Below are 16,514 nucleotides of genomic sequence, written 5' to 3'. Positions count from 1 at the left end.
ATTGTGGGCGGGGTGTTTAGCGTTTTGCAAAGAAGTCTATGTGCTTGCAGTTTTGCAGACTTGATCTGAAGATTAGGTACATGAGTGCATGGTTTCACTGAGTGGACATCAAGTACCACTTATGGAAGCTTTTAAAAAAGAAGAAGTAATTATACTAATGCAATGTCCTGACATTTTGTAACGTGTGTGTTTGCGCGCGCGTTTGTGCGGACGTGCGTGCGTGTGTGTGTGTGTGTGTGTGTTGGTGTGTCTCGCTTCCAATGGGAGCTCAGTATAAGGAAGAACAAAAAAACTGCATGTTTAAATAACCTGTCAGACTTCAAGGGACTCTCACTTGGTTATTACCTGCCAAGCTCTCGGTGGTCAAGCAGTTTTATGTTTTAACTTTAGCTGTTAACGACTGAACTGGTATGTATTCCCCTTTTATTTTTTAATCGCATATTTTCATGGTCTTTAATATAATTGAGATTCAATCAATGTCATTAAATACTTTGGGTATCCCTTGCATTTTGCTTGCAATTTTTAATGCAAATAATAAAACATAATTCATAAAATGTGATCATTATGTGATTATGATTGTGATAATCATTATGATTCCCAGTAAAAATGCAGTTATGTGCTTTTCTTCTGCTGAGTTTGGTTCTGGCACTTTGTCTTGCATCACCAATGGTAAGTCGGATAGTAAAAGGTTTATGTTATAGTGAATAGCCTAGGGGAGACCGGGGACGGTTGCAACACTTTTTGCATTTCTCTTTTGCATCTGCCTGCTAATTACCCATACCATTTAAAGATGATTACATATGACATATCGTTCACAGTATTTATTTGAATGGAAGAAGCCAGATGTTGCAACTGACCCCAACCCAGGGGACAGTTGTAACACAACCATGGGATGGTTGCAACATGTTAAAAATACCTTAAATTTAATCAATTAACTTTAGCTTTTTGTCTCAATGAGCGTAGAATTCAGAAAATATTAACTGTTTTAGGCCTACTATAATATTATAGGATTATTTATTTATACAATAATATTATTGTAGCCTATTATTTATTTATTTAGTGATATTTATCAAATAACAGTTATTGAGTTTTGTTTGTTGTGTAGAACATAGGCCTACATAGATTCAGTGTGCAGGTGTTACAGATGCTATTCAATCTCTCCATATATCAGTGTCAAACAGAAAGAATTGAACAATTTGCAATGCAACAAACTTTTATTAAACATGCAATTTATAACTTGTTGCAACCGTCCCCAAACCTATATAGCCATGACAGAACATCATATACCTGCTAGACACACTGACTTTGACACATGCTAACCATGTCATTTAGAAGTCAACAAAACAATAATTCAAACTAAGTACCAAATGTCAGGACAGTATGACAAAAATGCATCTCATGAAAAAATTTACTTTCATACCTCCTAAACAAGTTTTGTTCAATAAATGCAGCAGCAAATGCTGAACATGTCTTCTGTCTTCTTGGTGGGGGGAGGGTTTAACTGTGCATGTGCAGTATGAGTGTCATCACTCTAGCTTGTTTCTGATTGGAGAAAAATGACATGTTGCAACCATCCCCTGTTGCAACTATCCCCAGTCTCCCCTACAATATAATGAATACCTGTGATGATGAATACATTGTCGTTGTAAAGGTGATACAGTTGTTGATTTTGAAAAATACTTTTCTTGATGTCTGACTATTGTTTTCATATCTCATGTTCTCAGCCACAACCTGATATAAATGGTAAGTACAGCTCAGTCACTGACGTGAATCAGTTGTAAAGTTCTTGTAATATGTCTCACTTGCACAGTGTAAAAGATCCTGTTGTGATTACAGTCTGAAATTTTGATTGCTCTTTTTTTCTCATTTCATTTTCAGACTGTTTCACAAAAATTGTGTTGTTGTCTAGCACTCAATTCTATTTTCTGACTTCCTCTCTGTCTTCTTGTTTTCTTCATTATATTTTTCTCAAAGGAACTGAGGAATGGAAGGGCATTCCAGATATAAACAAAGGTAAAACTACTATATTATATCAATAACTAAAGTACATTTATATTAGCAGTAAGCTAACATCTGTTTTTGTTCATAAATCAGTATTCTGAAATGAACGTTATTTACAGTAAACTGAACACAAGCATATTTACTTTAAACTGAATGTTAGGTTTAAATCTCAGAGAAGGAGACATCATGGTGGTGAGTTCAGTTCTAAGAAATTCTTAAAGTGCATTGAATATTGGATAATTCAGAAATCAGTCAATATAATATTTGTCATGATACTTAAAAAATCTGCTTAATCAAAGCCTAATCAAAGGAGTACCATTGTTGGGAATAACCGGTGGGAGATTCCCGTCCCCTATGAGCTGAGTGTGAATCTCAGTAAGAAAACATGGATTTCTCACTTACAGTTTAACAAATCAGCTTTTAAGTAGTTTTACTGTTATATATTTTTCATCCATCATGTATTTTTGATTGTGATTATAGGTATGAACTATAAAGGAGTAATTTTGAGAGCTTTTGAGCAGTTCAGACTGAAATCATGTATTGACTTTAAGCCCCGAGCAGCTGAAGATTTTTACATCTCTGTGGAGAGTCTTGAAGGGTACAGTATGCTTCCAGTTAGTAATCCACAATTGTTTTAGGTTGTATATTTATTACTCAGCCGGTAGGTTGGGTGCCAAATCCATCTATCAGTTTGATCATTTTTATCAAGCTTGTATATTTAAGTTCAGTAATTTCACTTAAATGACAATTAATAGGTCATTTTCATTGCCATTTCAGTGAAATTACTGAACCTAAATATACAAGCTTGATAAAAATGATCATTCTAGAAGAAAATTTCAGATGGCACTTAGAGGCTTTTGCATCTGAACTCTTCATATATATATATATATTTTTTTTCTTTCTCTGATACAGCCTAAACTGTACTGAATGTATTGTATAAAACATTCATGAGTAAATAAACTCTTTTACACTACCAGCCAAAATATGAATGCACCTATGTGCTGTGTGAATGTGCCGTTATCTCTCTCTTATTTTACAGGTGTTGGTCATATGTCGGCCGCACATCTCCTGGAGCCCAGACTCTTTCCATTGGAAATGGCTGTGGAATAAAAGCCATTGTTGAGCATGAGTTTCTCCATGCACTAGGATGTTTGCATGCGCAGTCAAGATATGACAGAGATGATTATTTGACCATCAAATTTGAAAACATCATAAAAGGTTGCTCTGAACTTTTATTATTTTTAGGAAAAGAGTAAAACAGTTAAATACAGACATTCACCATTATTTATGAACAATAACATTAATAACTCCATTAGTCTTTATTTTCAGGGTATGTGAATAATTTCAATAAATACAGCAAGAATGTGACCACCTCCCCATATGACTATTACTCTGTGATGCATTATGATAAAAATGCCTTCAGTAATGGTAATGGATCCACGATCATCACCAAGCTTCCTGAGTTCCAAGATGTGATTGGTCAACGCCTGGACATCAGTGAATATGATGCGATTGAGCTCAACAAACTCTATAAATGCAGTGAGTATTTTACACACTTTGTTTTCATTTGCAGTTTGTGGTTGTTAAATATTTCAGTAGAACTTAAGTCTGATGTAAGGGAGACCAGGGAAACATGTCATCATGAATGGGAAGTTGTAAGGAATTGATTTTGCCTCAGTGTTTGTCTGTTTGCATTACAGATTCCTCCATCTCTTTCCTTGACCACTGCAGTTTTGATGATGAATCTCTGTGTCAGATGAGTGTCTGTTCTGCTGTTTATGGCTGGCAGAGAGTGAAGTCAGTGAGTGGCATCAATGTGATTGACCACACCTACTCGAGCAAAAAACGAAATGGTGAGATCCGTTACAGTCAGTCAATAAATAGAAAATGTCAGTTTTGACATTATAGGAAGAGACTTTACTACTATACTTTACTATTTACTATACTAATTGCCCAAAAAGAAATGCTTCACTACCATCCACAGAGGCAGTCACTGTACCACCCAGTTCCACACAACTATACACCTGTTTTCATGTCTGCAGGGACGTCTTTTTTCATGCACTTCAGCACTGAGGGGAAAAAGAAAGGGGACACAGCCAGAATAGAGAGCAAGACAATGACCCCTAAAAGAGACTGCAAAGTCCAGTGCCTGCAGTTCTACTACTATCACAGCGGTAATGAGTCTGACCAGCTCAACATCTGGATCCGAGAGTACCAGAATGAAGCAGACAACAGAGGAACTCTCAGACTTATGGATCAGATCACAGGTCTGTCTCTTCCTCAAGTGCTGTACATGTTCAGAAAGAGGAAAACAAATGTGTAGGCCTATGCTTTCAAGATGTCCTTAAAATGTTCAAAGTTTAATGTCTTGCAGAACTCCCTGTTAATTACTGGAAACTGCATCATGTGTCACTGAATGCAAAGAAAACCTTTCAAGTTGTATTTGAAGCCCGTAAAGGAGCTGGAAAGTCCCGTGGAGGCTTCTCACTGGATGATATCAATATTTCAGAGACTGAGTGTCCCCACACATGGCAGATAAAGGACTTTTCAATAAGGGAATCTTCAACACATTTCAGTCCATTGTATTACTCCAGTGATGGTTATCGCTTTCAGGCTGCATTAGTGAATCAGATGAATTACCTTTTAATGTATGTTCGTCTGGTATCTGGTGCATATGATGACCAGTTGCAGTGGCCTTGTCCATGGAGACAAATAACCTTCCAGATGCTTGACCAGAATCCACACATGCAGAAGCGCATGTCCTTAGAACAAAGCATCACCACTGACCCTGCTTTGGCATCTCCCAGTGAGGATCTGATTATTTTTATGTGTTTATATGCAGAATTTTACTTAGCTAAAGATAAAATACATTGTTATCTCTAACTTTAACTTTTTGTTGTAACAGATGGCAGATATTACTGGGACAATCCTCGAAATAATGGAACTCGAGTCACCATTGGCAGTGAGACTGTATATGTGGGTATTTTTTCAGACTATGTCATAATGAAAGATGATCTGACTAAAAGAGAGTTTATCAAGGATGGTGACATCATATTTCTCTTCAGCATGCAAGGTAGGTTTTATTAAGTAACCTCAGAGAAACCTTGTTTTAAGTACAAAATGGGCGTAACACTTTTTTTTTAAATGGAAACGTGCTAGACAAATGACTGTGACCGCTGCGTCTTACTGCTTTTTCCACACCTCGTGCATTAATGCCACGCTAAGTCAACTCAAAGATATTCAACATCTTTAAACTGGTCTTTTCCATTTCTTTTGCATTTCATGAACACGGTCTGTGTGAGGCTATGATGACAAGAATTCAAATGGGCGGCTGTGATATTCTACAGGTGAAATATTCTGCGATATTCAATCGTGATGCCATTTTTTCGTTGAGGTGAAAGCTGTCTCGCAATTTCAGCACGAAAGAGTTGAGTCAGAGATGGGCTGCATCCGAAATCACATACTTCCCTTCTATATAGTAGGCGAAAAACAGTATTTAACAAAAAAGTATGTCCGAATTCACAGTACTCATAATAGAGCAGGCAAAAAGTACCCTTTTTGATGACTTATTCCGGCGAGATTCTGAAGTGTGCACACTATAGACTTTTTACTATCCCACAGGAGAGGATTTGTGAAAAGTGGTGATGCGACACAACTGATGCTGGTAGGTCACATGATAATGACAACATGGCAGATGTAGTATGTCCTGGGCTGCGTTTAACTCCACTTTTAGACATACACTCACAAATTTCCCTAAGCACTTCCCCTTGGGGGAATCCCCACTGCCATTTTGAAGGATGTTCAACTTCGTCAAGTGGACGAGGATAATTTATTTGGACAGACACTCGACCTCTCGATTTTGATTGAGGGAGCGAGTCTACTCAGCATGTACACTTCAGGCAGATCCATAAACCACAGTGCACCATGATTGTGACGTCAAAGCAGATTGCGCTTACTTTACTCCCAACCCTCACAAATCTAGTGTATGATACTGGTGTTATTTTGACATTTAACCACATTTAATACTTCTACCTTAAGTTGACTTTTTAAAAGTGCCACTATTATGGGTTTTTTTATATTCCCTTTCATGCAGTGTGTAATATAGCTGTTTCTAAAAGTAAACGTTCTGCAAAGTTGTAAAAGTGAAAGTGCTCGATAAATAAATGTATTCTCTCCCAAAAGAAAGAATTGACTCTGAACCGCCTTAAAGGGTAACTCTCGCCAAAATTGACCCTAGGCTTTTTTTGTTAATCTACCCAAGTCAAACTTTTGTGTAAAAGCATAATTGGAATGGAAACGCCACTTTTAAGATTGACCATATTTTCGTTTTAGGTCAAAATGCCTTTTGAAAGGGAGTGCATGTGGCACGTCTATGATAGCACGCTATTTTTAAAACACTAAGAAGGCTCGACACAACATGAAACTGTGCTCGAAGTATCACTAGGGGCTCTACACATGAACTTGAGCATTGACTACATAGAGGGTTTTCATTACACGTCATCAATCCGGAAGTCGGCCATTTTGGAGGCACTGAACGTAAACAATGCCACTGAACTGAACGGACTTGCAAATTTGGCAGATTATTGCTGCTGAAAAATGGTCGTGTTTTGGTCTGTACTAATCGGTCGCACCGAGAAAAAACATTTTGAGTTCTATAGACTGCCGAAAGTTAAAGAGAAGAGTGCAAAAAACTGATGAAAGATGGCGTCTGTGGTTGAGAGAGGCACAGTGTCAGCCACATGTGTAAATGAAGCATTGACTATGGCTAAAATGTTGACGTAAAGTAGTTCACTACTACATTCACACTGTCAGTCCAAATCTGATTATCTTTGTATCCGATTGGAATATGATCTAAAATGATGTCCACACTGTGTATCGCAACTGTTCAGATCCGATTTGTGTGTCCACGCAGCTCTTTGACAATACGGCAATGATGTTGCGTTGATGGAGGGGTTTGCATTTGCAATAGAAATGTTGTCTTATTTAAATTTTACAACATGGAAATGTGTAGCCGCCACGCTGGACTACTGTGTCCGATCAGAGCGTTCAGACTGAAGTGGATTTCCTGATATGTGGTTTGAATAGGATTTCAAACCACATATGGATGTAGCTTGAAACGGATTTCATGTGCTTTTTTTGGACTGACAATCTGAACATAGCCAATGTCGGGATTAGAAATAGAAGGAAGAATTGCAGTAAGGACTAGAGAAGCTAGCTCTTTGGATCTTTACCACCTATTAACTTAAGTTTGCCAAAATTTTGCGCTCTTTCCTGCTTACTAAGTTCTTCTCTATATGATTTCGCAGCTTCCATGTGTTTTTTCCGTGGTTTAGACATCATAAATTAGTGTAACAATGTGTTCAGTAGTACATAAACAGTGCAATCCTTAACTTCCACTGTTATGCAGATGACATCCAACTCTATCTTACCACTCCCTCTCCCTCTGACCCACCACCATGCTCCTTCACTGACTGCCTTTCTGACTTAAAATTATGGATGCAAAACAACTTTCTCAAACTCAACACAGATAAAACTGATTGGCCCTAAAAGCATCCTCTCCAAATCTCCCAGTCTCACTCTCAACATTGATGGTTCACCTGTCCACTCTACCCCTGTTGTTAAAAACCTTGGCATTCTGCTTGACTCCTCCCTTAGCTTTGATCCGCATATCAAATCACTCACTAAGACTGCCTTCTTTCACCTCCATAACATTGCTCGCCTCCAACCCTTCCTCTCTGTTAGTGATGCTCAGACTTTGGTTAACTCCTTCATTATGTCCCGTCTAGACTACTGCAACTCACTTTTCCTTGGTCTCCCTGCAAAATCACTTCAAAGGCTACAATATATTCAAAACTCGGCAGCCAGCAGAGCCGGACAGTAACGGAGTACATTTACTTGAGTACAGTACTTAAGTACAATTTTGAGGGATCTGTACTTTACTCGAGTATCATTTTTGGGGAGTACTCATGACTTTACTCAAGTACATTTGAGAGGCAAATATTGTACTCTTTACTCCGCTACATTTCTATCCATAACCATGAGTACCCGTTACTTCTTCTAAAAAGGAAAAAAGAAAAATCTCGGAAACCCTCAATTTGTTGTTTCCCTCTCAAACATGATTGGATTGTGCAGGCGCCACTGATTGGGACAGCCTATCAGCAATCACCTTCAGCTTTCTGCCAAAGTCAACTCCATGGTCAGATTTAGATAAGAGACGAAACAATGGATGAAGACGCAGCAGGATTCCGTCCTGGGAATGTGCCAACCCGTGGCCCCACCTCGCCAGACTATTTCAATTTTCTGAACAAGTTAATGATAGTTTTCACTTCAAGTGTTTGCTGTGTTTACCAATGTAAGCACTGTGGCAGTAGTAATGCAACATTTAGAAAATGTACTCTTGTACTCTTGATACTCAAGTACTTTTAAAAACAAGTACTTCAGTACTTTTACTTAAGTAGACATCTGACTGTAGTACTTTTACTTGTACTTGAGTAAAATTTAGCAAGGGGTATCTGTACTTTTACTCAAGTAATGAAGCTGTGTACTCTGTCCGCCTCTGGCAGCCAGGCTCCTCACCCATACCAGACGATCAGCACACATCACCCCCATTCTCCACCAACTTCACTGGCTACCATTTCTGTCCCGGATCAAATACAAAGTACTACTACTCACCTTCAAAGCACTCCACAACCTTGCTCCCCCCTACATCCGCAACCTCCTGACCCCTTACACTCCTTCCCGCTCACTCAGATCCTCTGACCAAAATCTCTTGGCTATCCCCCGCTCCAGACTTTCCACCCTGGGTGGCAGGTCCTTCAGTGCCTTGGCCCCCAAACTCTGGAACCGCCTCCCACAACCTCTTCGTGACTGTCCTTCTCTTCCCTTCTTTAAAGCACATCTCAAGACCTTTTTGTTTAATGATCACTTCTCCACACCCAACTCATAGCTTCATAAAGATAACTTGTCTTTGTTGTATTGTTTTGGTTGTTTGTTGTTGTGTTTCCTTGCCTTCCTACTATGTAAAGCGATCTTGGGTTTGAGAAAGGCGCTATATAAAATAAACGTATTATTATTATTAATCCATGCTGTTTTTTTACATCCGAGTACCTCCAATATGGCCGTGCATCCGGGTAACTGACCAAATCGTGACGTAGGTGCAAACCCTCTATTGTTTGTGTACACTAAGTTTACTAAAAATAACGTTTTTTTACGACTCACTTTATCAGTTAGTGTTTCCGGTTGCTGGAATTTTGTAAGTCAAAAGTAGTCAATCTCCGAATGCAACGTAATGAACTGACTCCATATGAGGAAATATCATGAACTTGTAATTTCAATGAAAAGCATGATAACTTAGATAAAAAAATTATCCGTGAATTTAAATGGAAACAAGCTTTAGGAGCTTTCCATCTTTACTCTCCTCATGTTTCGTTGCATTCGGAGATCGACTACTTTTGTAGTAGTCGATCACTGCAAAATGAACTTGGATGTATGTAAACTCCTACAACAGAAGGAGACCTCCAAAATTAGGAGCCTTTAAAATTGCATAACAGGGGCACTTTAAACACAGATATAGTTTATCGTATTATTATTGTTTGTGTATTTTTTATATTTTATATTAAATATATATATATATATATATATATATATATATATATATATATTAACAGCCCAAGCATACATACTGGCCTATAGAATGGTGCATAAACAAACTTTTAAGAAAAAAACAACAAAAAAAACTATTAATAATAAATCAGCACATTTCAAGGATTCCGCCAGTAGTGGGCACTCATGCAAATTAAGCAATGACATAGCCTTCATCTGAGTGAATGAGACTGAGAGAAGGGCATACATTTTTTTATTAAATGCAGCCCAGATTACATTCATAAACTGATAAAAAAATGATTATGTGGTGAAGTAAATATTATTCTGCCTGGACCACTATAGGCAAATTCGATTGACAATTAGCATACAGTTTGGATTGGCGGTAGGCTATAGTTCTGTTCTGGGCAAGAACTCGCTGCGCATCCATGCAGCCTAATATGGATAAGAGCTGGAAGAGCAGCAATAACCCCCTTTAGGGTAACAGAACAGAACCAACATGAATGTATTGCAGTCAGATATCATTAATTCAATATTTTAATGTACAACATATTTCGAGAATTTTGTCTGATTCAGAGGCGAATCAGAATGCCATAGGCTAATTAGCTCCTGAGAAACGCGATAGCTGCTGATAATACCGAAGGAGCTTATATATGGATGCTGTGATAGTCGTTGTATTGCTAGGTAGACGTGGATCGGCTGAGAGTCAGCTGATGCGAGCTTGACTAACGTGACCTGCCAGAACTAACGCTACACTTGATTATTGTTCAGAATATAAAACAATGTTTTTTTTCACGGAAGTACATCTGAAAAAATGGGGTCATCTTATATTCGGGGACTAAACTTTTACATGTCAATAATACACCCGCAACAATAGGGAGCCAATATACGTGTAAATACGAGTCATCAAACAACTCTCATGAAGTTAAGAAATACTGTGTCAGAGTGTAATGTTAAGATGACGAGCCCAAAAAAAGGAAAAAAACATTAATATCCCCCCTGGATCAGACAGGTTACAGGTAATGTGGATCAAAAACCTTTTTGACATGCTAGCATCTGTCACTGTACAGTGAGAAATCTGTCATAGTTAAATACTGAATGAGAACAGCTATGTCATAAAGTGTTAAAAAAAAAAAAAATTAAAATATGAAAAATATGTTATATGAAAATTATTTTCAAATGAAGTATTTTCTTTAAAATACCAAGATTTGGTCTTCAAAAAGCATTTTTCCAAAAGGTACATCTTGAAAAGGGAGGGGGGTCATCTTATATTCAGGGTCGCCTTATATTTAGAACAATATTCTATACTGAAAAGCAAATGTAATGTCTACCTTAATTAGTTAGTTAAAAAAAAGTATATATGTAGCCTATTTTAAATCATTTTAAAGGCTATTGTCCACGTAGTTCTATATTTATTACCACAAAAAAATATTATCCAATTACTCAATCAAAAAAATCGTTCGATTACCAAAATAATCATTCATTATAGCCCTAGATTAATTCAAACATTTCAAAATACACCTGCATTGTTCTGCATTTTGTGACTTTCAGTCACATATTTTGTCATTGAAGATTTCTTAAAAATAGTCTTAAAATAGTCTCGTCTTGTTCTCGTAAACCCAATAATGTTTATCGTCTCGTGAGCTAAGTTTAATGTCACACCCCTACTAAATGTTGTACTAATCTTGAATACTTTTCCATAGATATCTCAGGGCTCCTTCATAATGACTCTCTACCCTGCTCTAAAGCGACAGTGAAGAACTTCAACATTTCTCCTGATGCAAGTGCCAAGCAGGGACCATGTGTTACAAGGTGAATAACCCTTTAACTGTTATTGTTTTTAAAGACCTTATCAAAAATTAAACACTATATTTAAGAAATGAGGTATGAGAGAATGTGCTATATTTGTGTGAATATAATCATGATCACAATGTGCAGAAACCCTTTAGCTGTGACTATATTCATAATACAGTAAAGCAAAGCAAGTGACTAATAGCTTTTATAAAACGGTTACCACAAAACATTAAAGCTTCACTAAGTAACTTTTGGCCCTCCATGGAGGGACATGGTGGTTGAAAAATAAAATGAGATGGGAGGATATCCAAATATTATTCTAAAGTAAAATGCTTTTGCGTTCTTTCGCATATGTTTTGCGAGGGAACACAAAGGTTTTGCAAGCGAACACGAAGTTTCTCGGGAGAACGCAAAGGTTTTTGCAAAGGAAAGTCTCTCACGGGAACACACGTTTTGCGAGAGAACACAACAGTCTTTGCGAGAGAATGCAGAAGTTTTGCAAGCAAACGCAAACATCTTTGCGAGAAAACAATGCAAAGTTTCTCGGCAAAAGCTTTGAAAAATACTTTTTCCTCTCATCCCATATTTTTTCCACCACCATGGTGATAATATAGCATAACGAGAGATTTTTAATAAAAAAAAAATTATAGGCCGGGAAAATGACCGGGAACACCACAGATTTGTCATCAAAGTGCACTAGTGCGATAAATTGTACAGAATAGTTTAAAATTTTATTCAATATTGCCAAAATTAGACACAAATAATTCTTTATTTGGTCAAAAGTGCATGAGCTCAGACAAAAGAGGATAAATCAGAACCAATAAGAAATACAAAACCTGTGCTAACTGAAAGAAAACAAGTTGACAAAAATAATGAATCCAATATTTGGTGATAACATAGCATAGCGTTAACATTTTGACACAAAAAATGACAAAAGTTAAATAAATAAAAATTGGGGGATGTAGTCATACCCTGGGTGAGTAAAGTCAGTAAGTTTTACTCCAATGCGATAACATTACACTGTAAAAAATTTGTAACACTCCCAAATCAAAAATTTCAATTGACCGATAACATCTAAATTTTTCAATTGGCCCAAGTGAAAATCTGTACATTTAATTTTAGAATTTACAGAATTTCACTTGGGCCAATTGAAAAATTTAGATGTTATCGGTCAATTGAAATTTTTGATTTGGGAGTGTTACAAATTTTTTACAGTGTACCTAGCATTTTCGGGAAAAATAAAATCCTCTCCAGGTCAAAATGACCCGAAGACCATTTGAGGGTTAAGTATGACCTATACAGTATCAAAATATATGCAATGAAATTAATATTTTCCATTGAGGGGCTATTTTAGGCAGAGAGTGTTTTGAATTTATCGTATTTATCATCATATCTGTATTTCTCTCCTAGCTCTTTTAGGGAATTTCGCAATTCCAGTGCCAAGACTGTTTCTTCTCTGATCCTCTTGGTGGTTTGTTTACTTTTGCTGGTGAATTAAACATGAGAAGCCACTATTAATCACTACCCAGCATCTGACTACACAGGAGTAGTAGTCATTGTCAAAGCACTGCATTTTGTAAGACTGTCACTGTAAGACTGAACTTGAGAATCCTAACCTGTAATAAAACAATAAAGCTCATTAATCTGGAGAGATCTCAAAGAAAGAGTATAGGACACCGCCTTCCCCAGACTTATCTCCTCACTTCCTACTCCCCTCCTTTCACCCTGACTCAAGTCACTGAAAGTTCACCAAAAATGGCGATATAAAACAAATGATGTATCTTGTGAATCTTTTGTTTTTCCCTTTCATGTTTGGTATCATTTTGAATGTCTTAGTGTGATTAGTAAAATGGTCTCAATTTCGGGGGGAGTACTCTGGGTTCGGGCCCAATTTCCGAGCTCGGAGCCCTCCCCCCGGACAGCACGCCAAATACGCATAACTATTTATTCTCTGATCATTTGTAAGTGTGAACTGTATGTGAAAGATTGAAAGATTCTGTTCTCCTTTTTGGGTGGTGTCTCCTCAAGATATCTGATAACCATGGCTCATTTGGGGCACGAGAATAGGTTCAACAAATCCAAAATATAATACTGGTGTAATAAATATTTCTCTTTTGTTCTGTTCTGGGTATTTAAGGGAAATTGGCAGAGCAGTCATTGGGAAATCTGTTACCAGAAAACCCCCACACAGTGCTGTGAAGTTTCTTGAGTCCTTAGAACTCACATACTGTACCAATGTGTGTCTCCCTGCTGTCATGTATGCATTTCTTTCTATTTTCAAATGTGTAATTGTGTTAAACACATTGTGCTCATAGGACACACATTATAGTTTGTTGTGCTACAACATGTACAGTACACATTGAGTTTATTCTTTAAAACACACCACTGCTTTACTGTAAGTGTTGTATGCAATATTTCGGTTAAAGGTTGTTAATGCTATGCATTCTAGATCATGTTTCTTGTGTCAATTGGAATAAATGTAAAGGCCAATTCACACCGCACAGACTAAAAGGATCAGTGTGTTACCCTGTCGACCTCTGTTAGCGTTGGTCGAGGTTTGTTTTCACCCGACTAAACATTTTCAATCAGCGTTTGTCTGTGTCTGTTGGGGCAGTGTGAACTTGACAGTTATTTTTCAGAAAAGTCTAAATCCAACTGCCAACTTGTTTGTTGGCGTTTGTCTGTGGGCTGTGAAATGGCCTTAACATTGGAATTGCCCATGCATCAATTTCAAGTTACATGAGTGACTATGTTGAATTTGTTTGTCTCGTATGTGGAACAATGCTATTTCCCATATAGCTGCAGTAAAACCATGTACAGGAGCATATAATTGCCAGGTGGCTAAACAATGTGATTCATAATTACATTATCGTTTTCGAATTGCATTCTAATTGTTTATTTAATTGTGTAATTGGCATGATACATTTTTACCTGACAAATAAAATGTTATATTTGATTTATTCTGTATGCTTCTGAAATCTAGATTAAGTGGATTAGATTAAGTGGAGTCTGGTGTTTTCGCAAATCTGCATCGAGGTTAGGTCAAACTGAAGGCCCACATGAATGGAGCATGGCATTATTGGCAAGGATTACATGGCCTATCCCTTTGTAGCTCATCCCAGCTTCTCAGGTCATAAGCAGGGAAACACCGGATTGATGGCCAGTCCATCACAGGGCTAACACACACATTCACTCTTTCACCCATGCCTAGACTTTATTGTCTCCCATTCATGTATGCTAGATGTCTTGTGGGGAGAACAAATTATTGTGCTTGAAACAACTGAATGTGCATTTAGGCTCTTTACACAGGTTGCATCTATATTCACTTGTCTGCGATAAGGCAATCAACATGTTAATCTTAACTCTAAATCCAATGTTTACATGTGTATATCTATTTAATGTTACACACACTCTCTCTCTTTAAAGGTTTGATGTAAAATTTTGAAATAGCTGTGCCAAATGATTGAAATGTTTTGATGACATCTAGTGGTATCATATGGTAGTGCTGCCACTTACCTACAGATAAAACAACTTTTCACATGTAACAGATAATCAAGAAAATAATCAAGTTTTCTTATGGATCTCTATACAATAGAGTTTAGAAGCTTGTGTCAAAAAAGTTATATGTTCAAATAATAATAATACATTCGATTTATAATGTGCTTTTCTAAAATCCAAAACGCTACAAACAATAGCAAATAAAACATAAAATGCAGAAGTACAAAAATAATACAATACAATACAAAGAAACTATATATCATAAAATACTAATCAGTACAGTACTTACAGTACAACTAAACAACACAATAGAATACCAATCATGTCAAAATATCCGTGTAAGCAATTAAACTTCTTGAAACTGGCTAATGTGGGAGCAACAGTAAGAGGAGGAAGTGCATTCCATAACCTGGGTGCAGTGACAGAAAAGGGATGACTAAGTCACAGATAAAAGAAGCTTATCTTTGTATGTTAGTGTGAGATTTTTAAAAACAATACCCGATTGAACAGGAAGGGAATGCAAACTGTAAAGCATGCCAGTGATATGACGTGATGGAGTATATGTAAGAACACGTGCTGCTGAATTCTGAGCCGTTTGATTGATTTAGCAGGTAATCCAACAAATAGGGAATTACTATTTTTTTTGTATTTTAAAATACTAAATTACAGAATTGAGTCCTTGACTCAGACTCAAGTCTGACTCGAGTCCCACACATACTCCGTGTGCAGTGCGTAACTGATCCGCTGCTGTAGGCTACCACAAATACATACTCATTTGTATTTCAAATCCAGAAGTTATCAGCAACTTTTATTTAAAAAAAAGTTTTTTGTCAGCATTGCGATTCTCTTTTTACACATATACACTCTTTAATAGACGTATTCACGTTTAACACAATTTAAACAACGTATTATTCAATGCATTACTTATATAATTATATATTAAGTTGCTCAAGCAAGTGGTAACATATTTAACCATGTAGGCTACTTCTATTAAAATCGCATAACCTACATTTTAAATTAAAATTTAAATATAAATTTAAATTAAACTTAAAATTGTCAAAAACAGCAGACTCATACCCTTTCTTTTGCATAATTTAAATCTTTATACAATAAATCTTGCATGTCACAAATAGCTTGTTTTTCCGCCTCCACGAGATGAGACGAGTGTTGTTCATTATGTTGCCTTGTTGAGGTAAATTGTATTTTCCCTTGATTTACCCCGGTCTTAACGTCTCAGCATTGCGATTCTCTTTGTACACATACTCTTTAACCCTCTTGGCTTCTTCGCCCGAAAACGGGCGAAAACTTGAACGTTTCGAATTGTTTAATTTTTTTTTTTTTTTTTTTGCTTCATCGGATGGGGGTGAAACTTCGTGACTTTTGTTTAATTACCTATATGAACACACAAAAAAATCAAGGAGATGATTCTGATATGTTAAAGGGTTGTAAAAACAAAAGTCACACTTAGCTTCCTCCCGCCCGAAAACGGGCGACATAGGAAATGAATGGGAAATACGAAAAAATAGGAAAACTCAGAGAAACTTTTGGTGGTACAAGCTACAGATCAGCCACTGTGCTGAAAAAAAGTGTACAGCAATGAAGGGGTGACACTCTAAAACATC

The 16,514-nt window shown here is 37.0% G+C and overlaps 1 protein-coding gene across 1 annotated transcript; it reads left to right on the top strand.

The window, feature by feature from the left end:
* Window positions 1–2,358: 2,358 nt before the first annotated feature.
* LOC311276386 (meprin A subunit beta-like) lies at window positions 2,359–4,324 on the top strand (the record flags this gene model as incomplete). Its single annotated transcript, XM_084386022.1, has 6 exons — window positions 2,359–2,376; window positions 2,482–2,599; window positions 3,041–3,219; window positions 3,331–3,540; window positions 3,702–3,854; window positions 4,044–4,324. The coding sequence occupies exons 2-6, from the start codon at window positions 2,484–2,486 to the stop codon at window positions 4,322–4,324; spliced, it is 939 nt and encodes a 312-aa protein (XP_084242148.1). The 5' UTR covers window positions 2,359–2,376; window positions 2,482–2,483.
* Window positions 4,325–16,514: the final 12,190 nt, after the last annotated feature.

Source organism: Rutilus rutilus, assembly GCF_951802725.1.
Source record: "Rutilus rutilus genome assembly, chromosome: 17".
Classification (NCBI taxonomy): Eukaryota; Metazoa; Chordata; class Actinopteri; order Cypriniformes; family Leuciscidae; genus Rutilus; species Rutilus rutilus.
The sequence above is the reverse complement of the archived record's forward strand: the minus strand, read 5'-3'. Positions and strand labels throughout refer to the sequence as shown.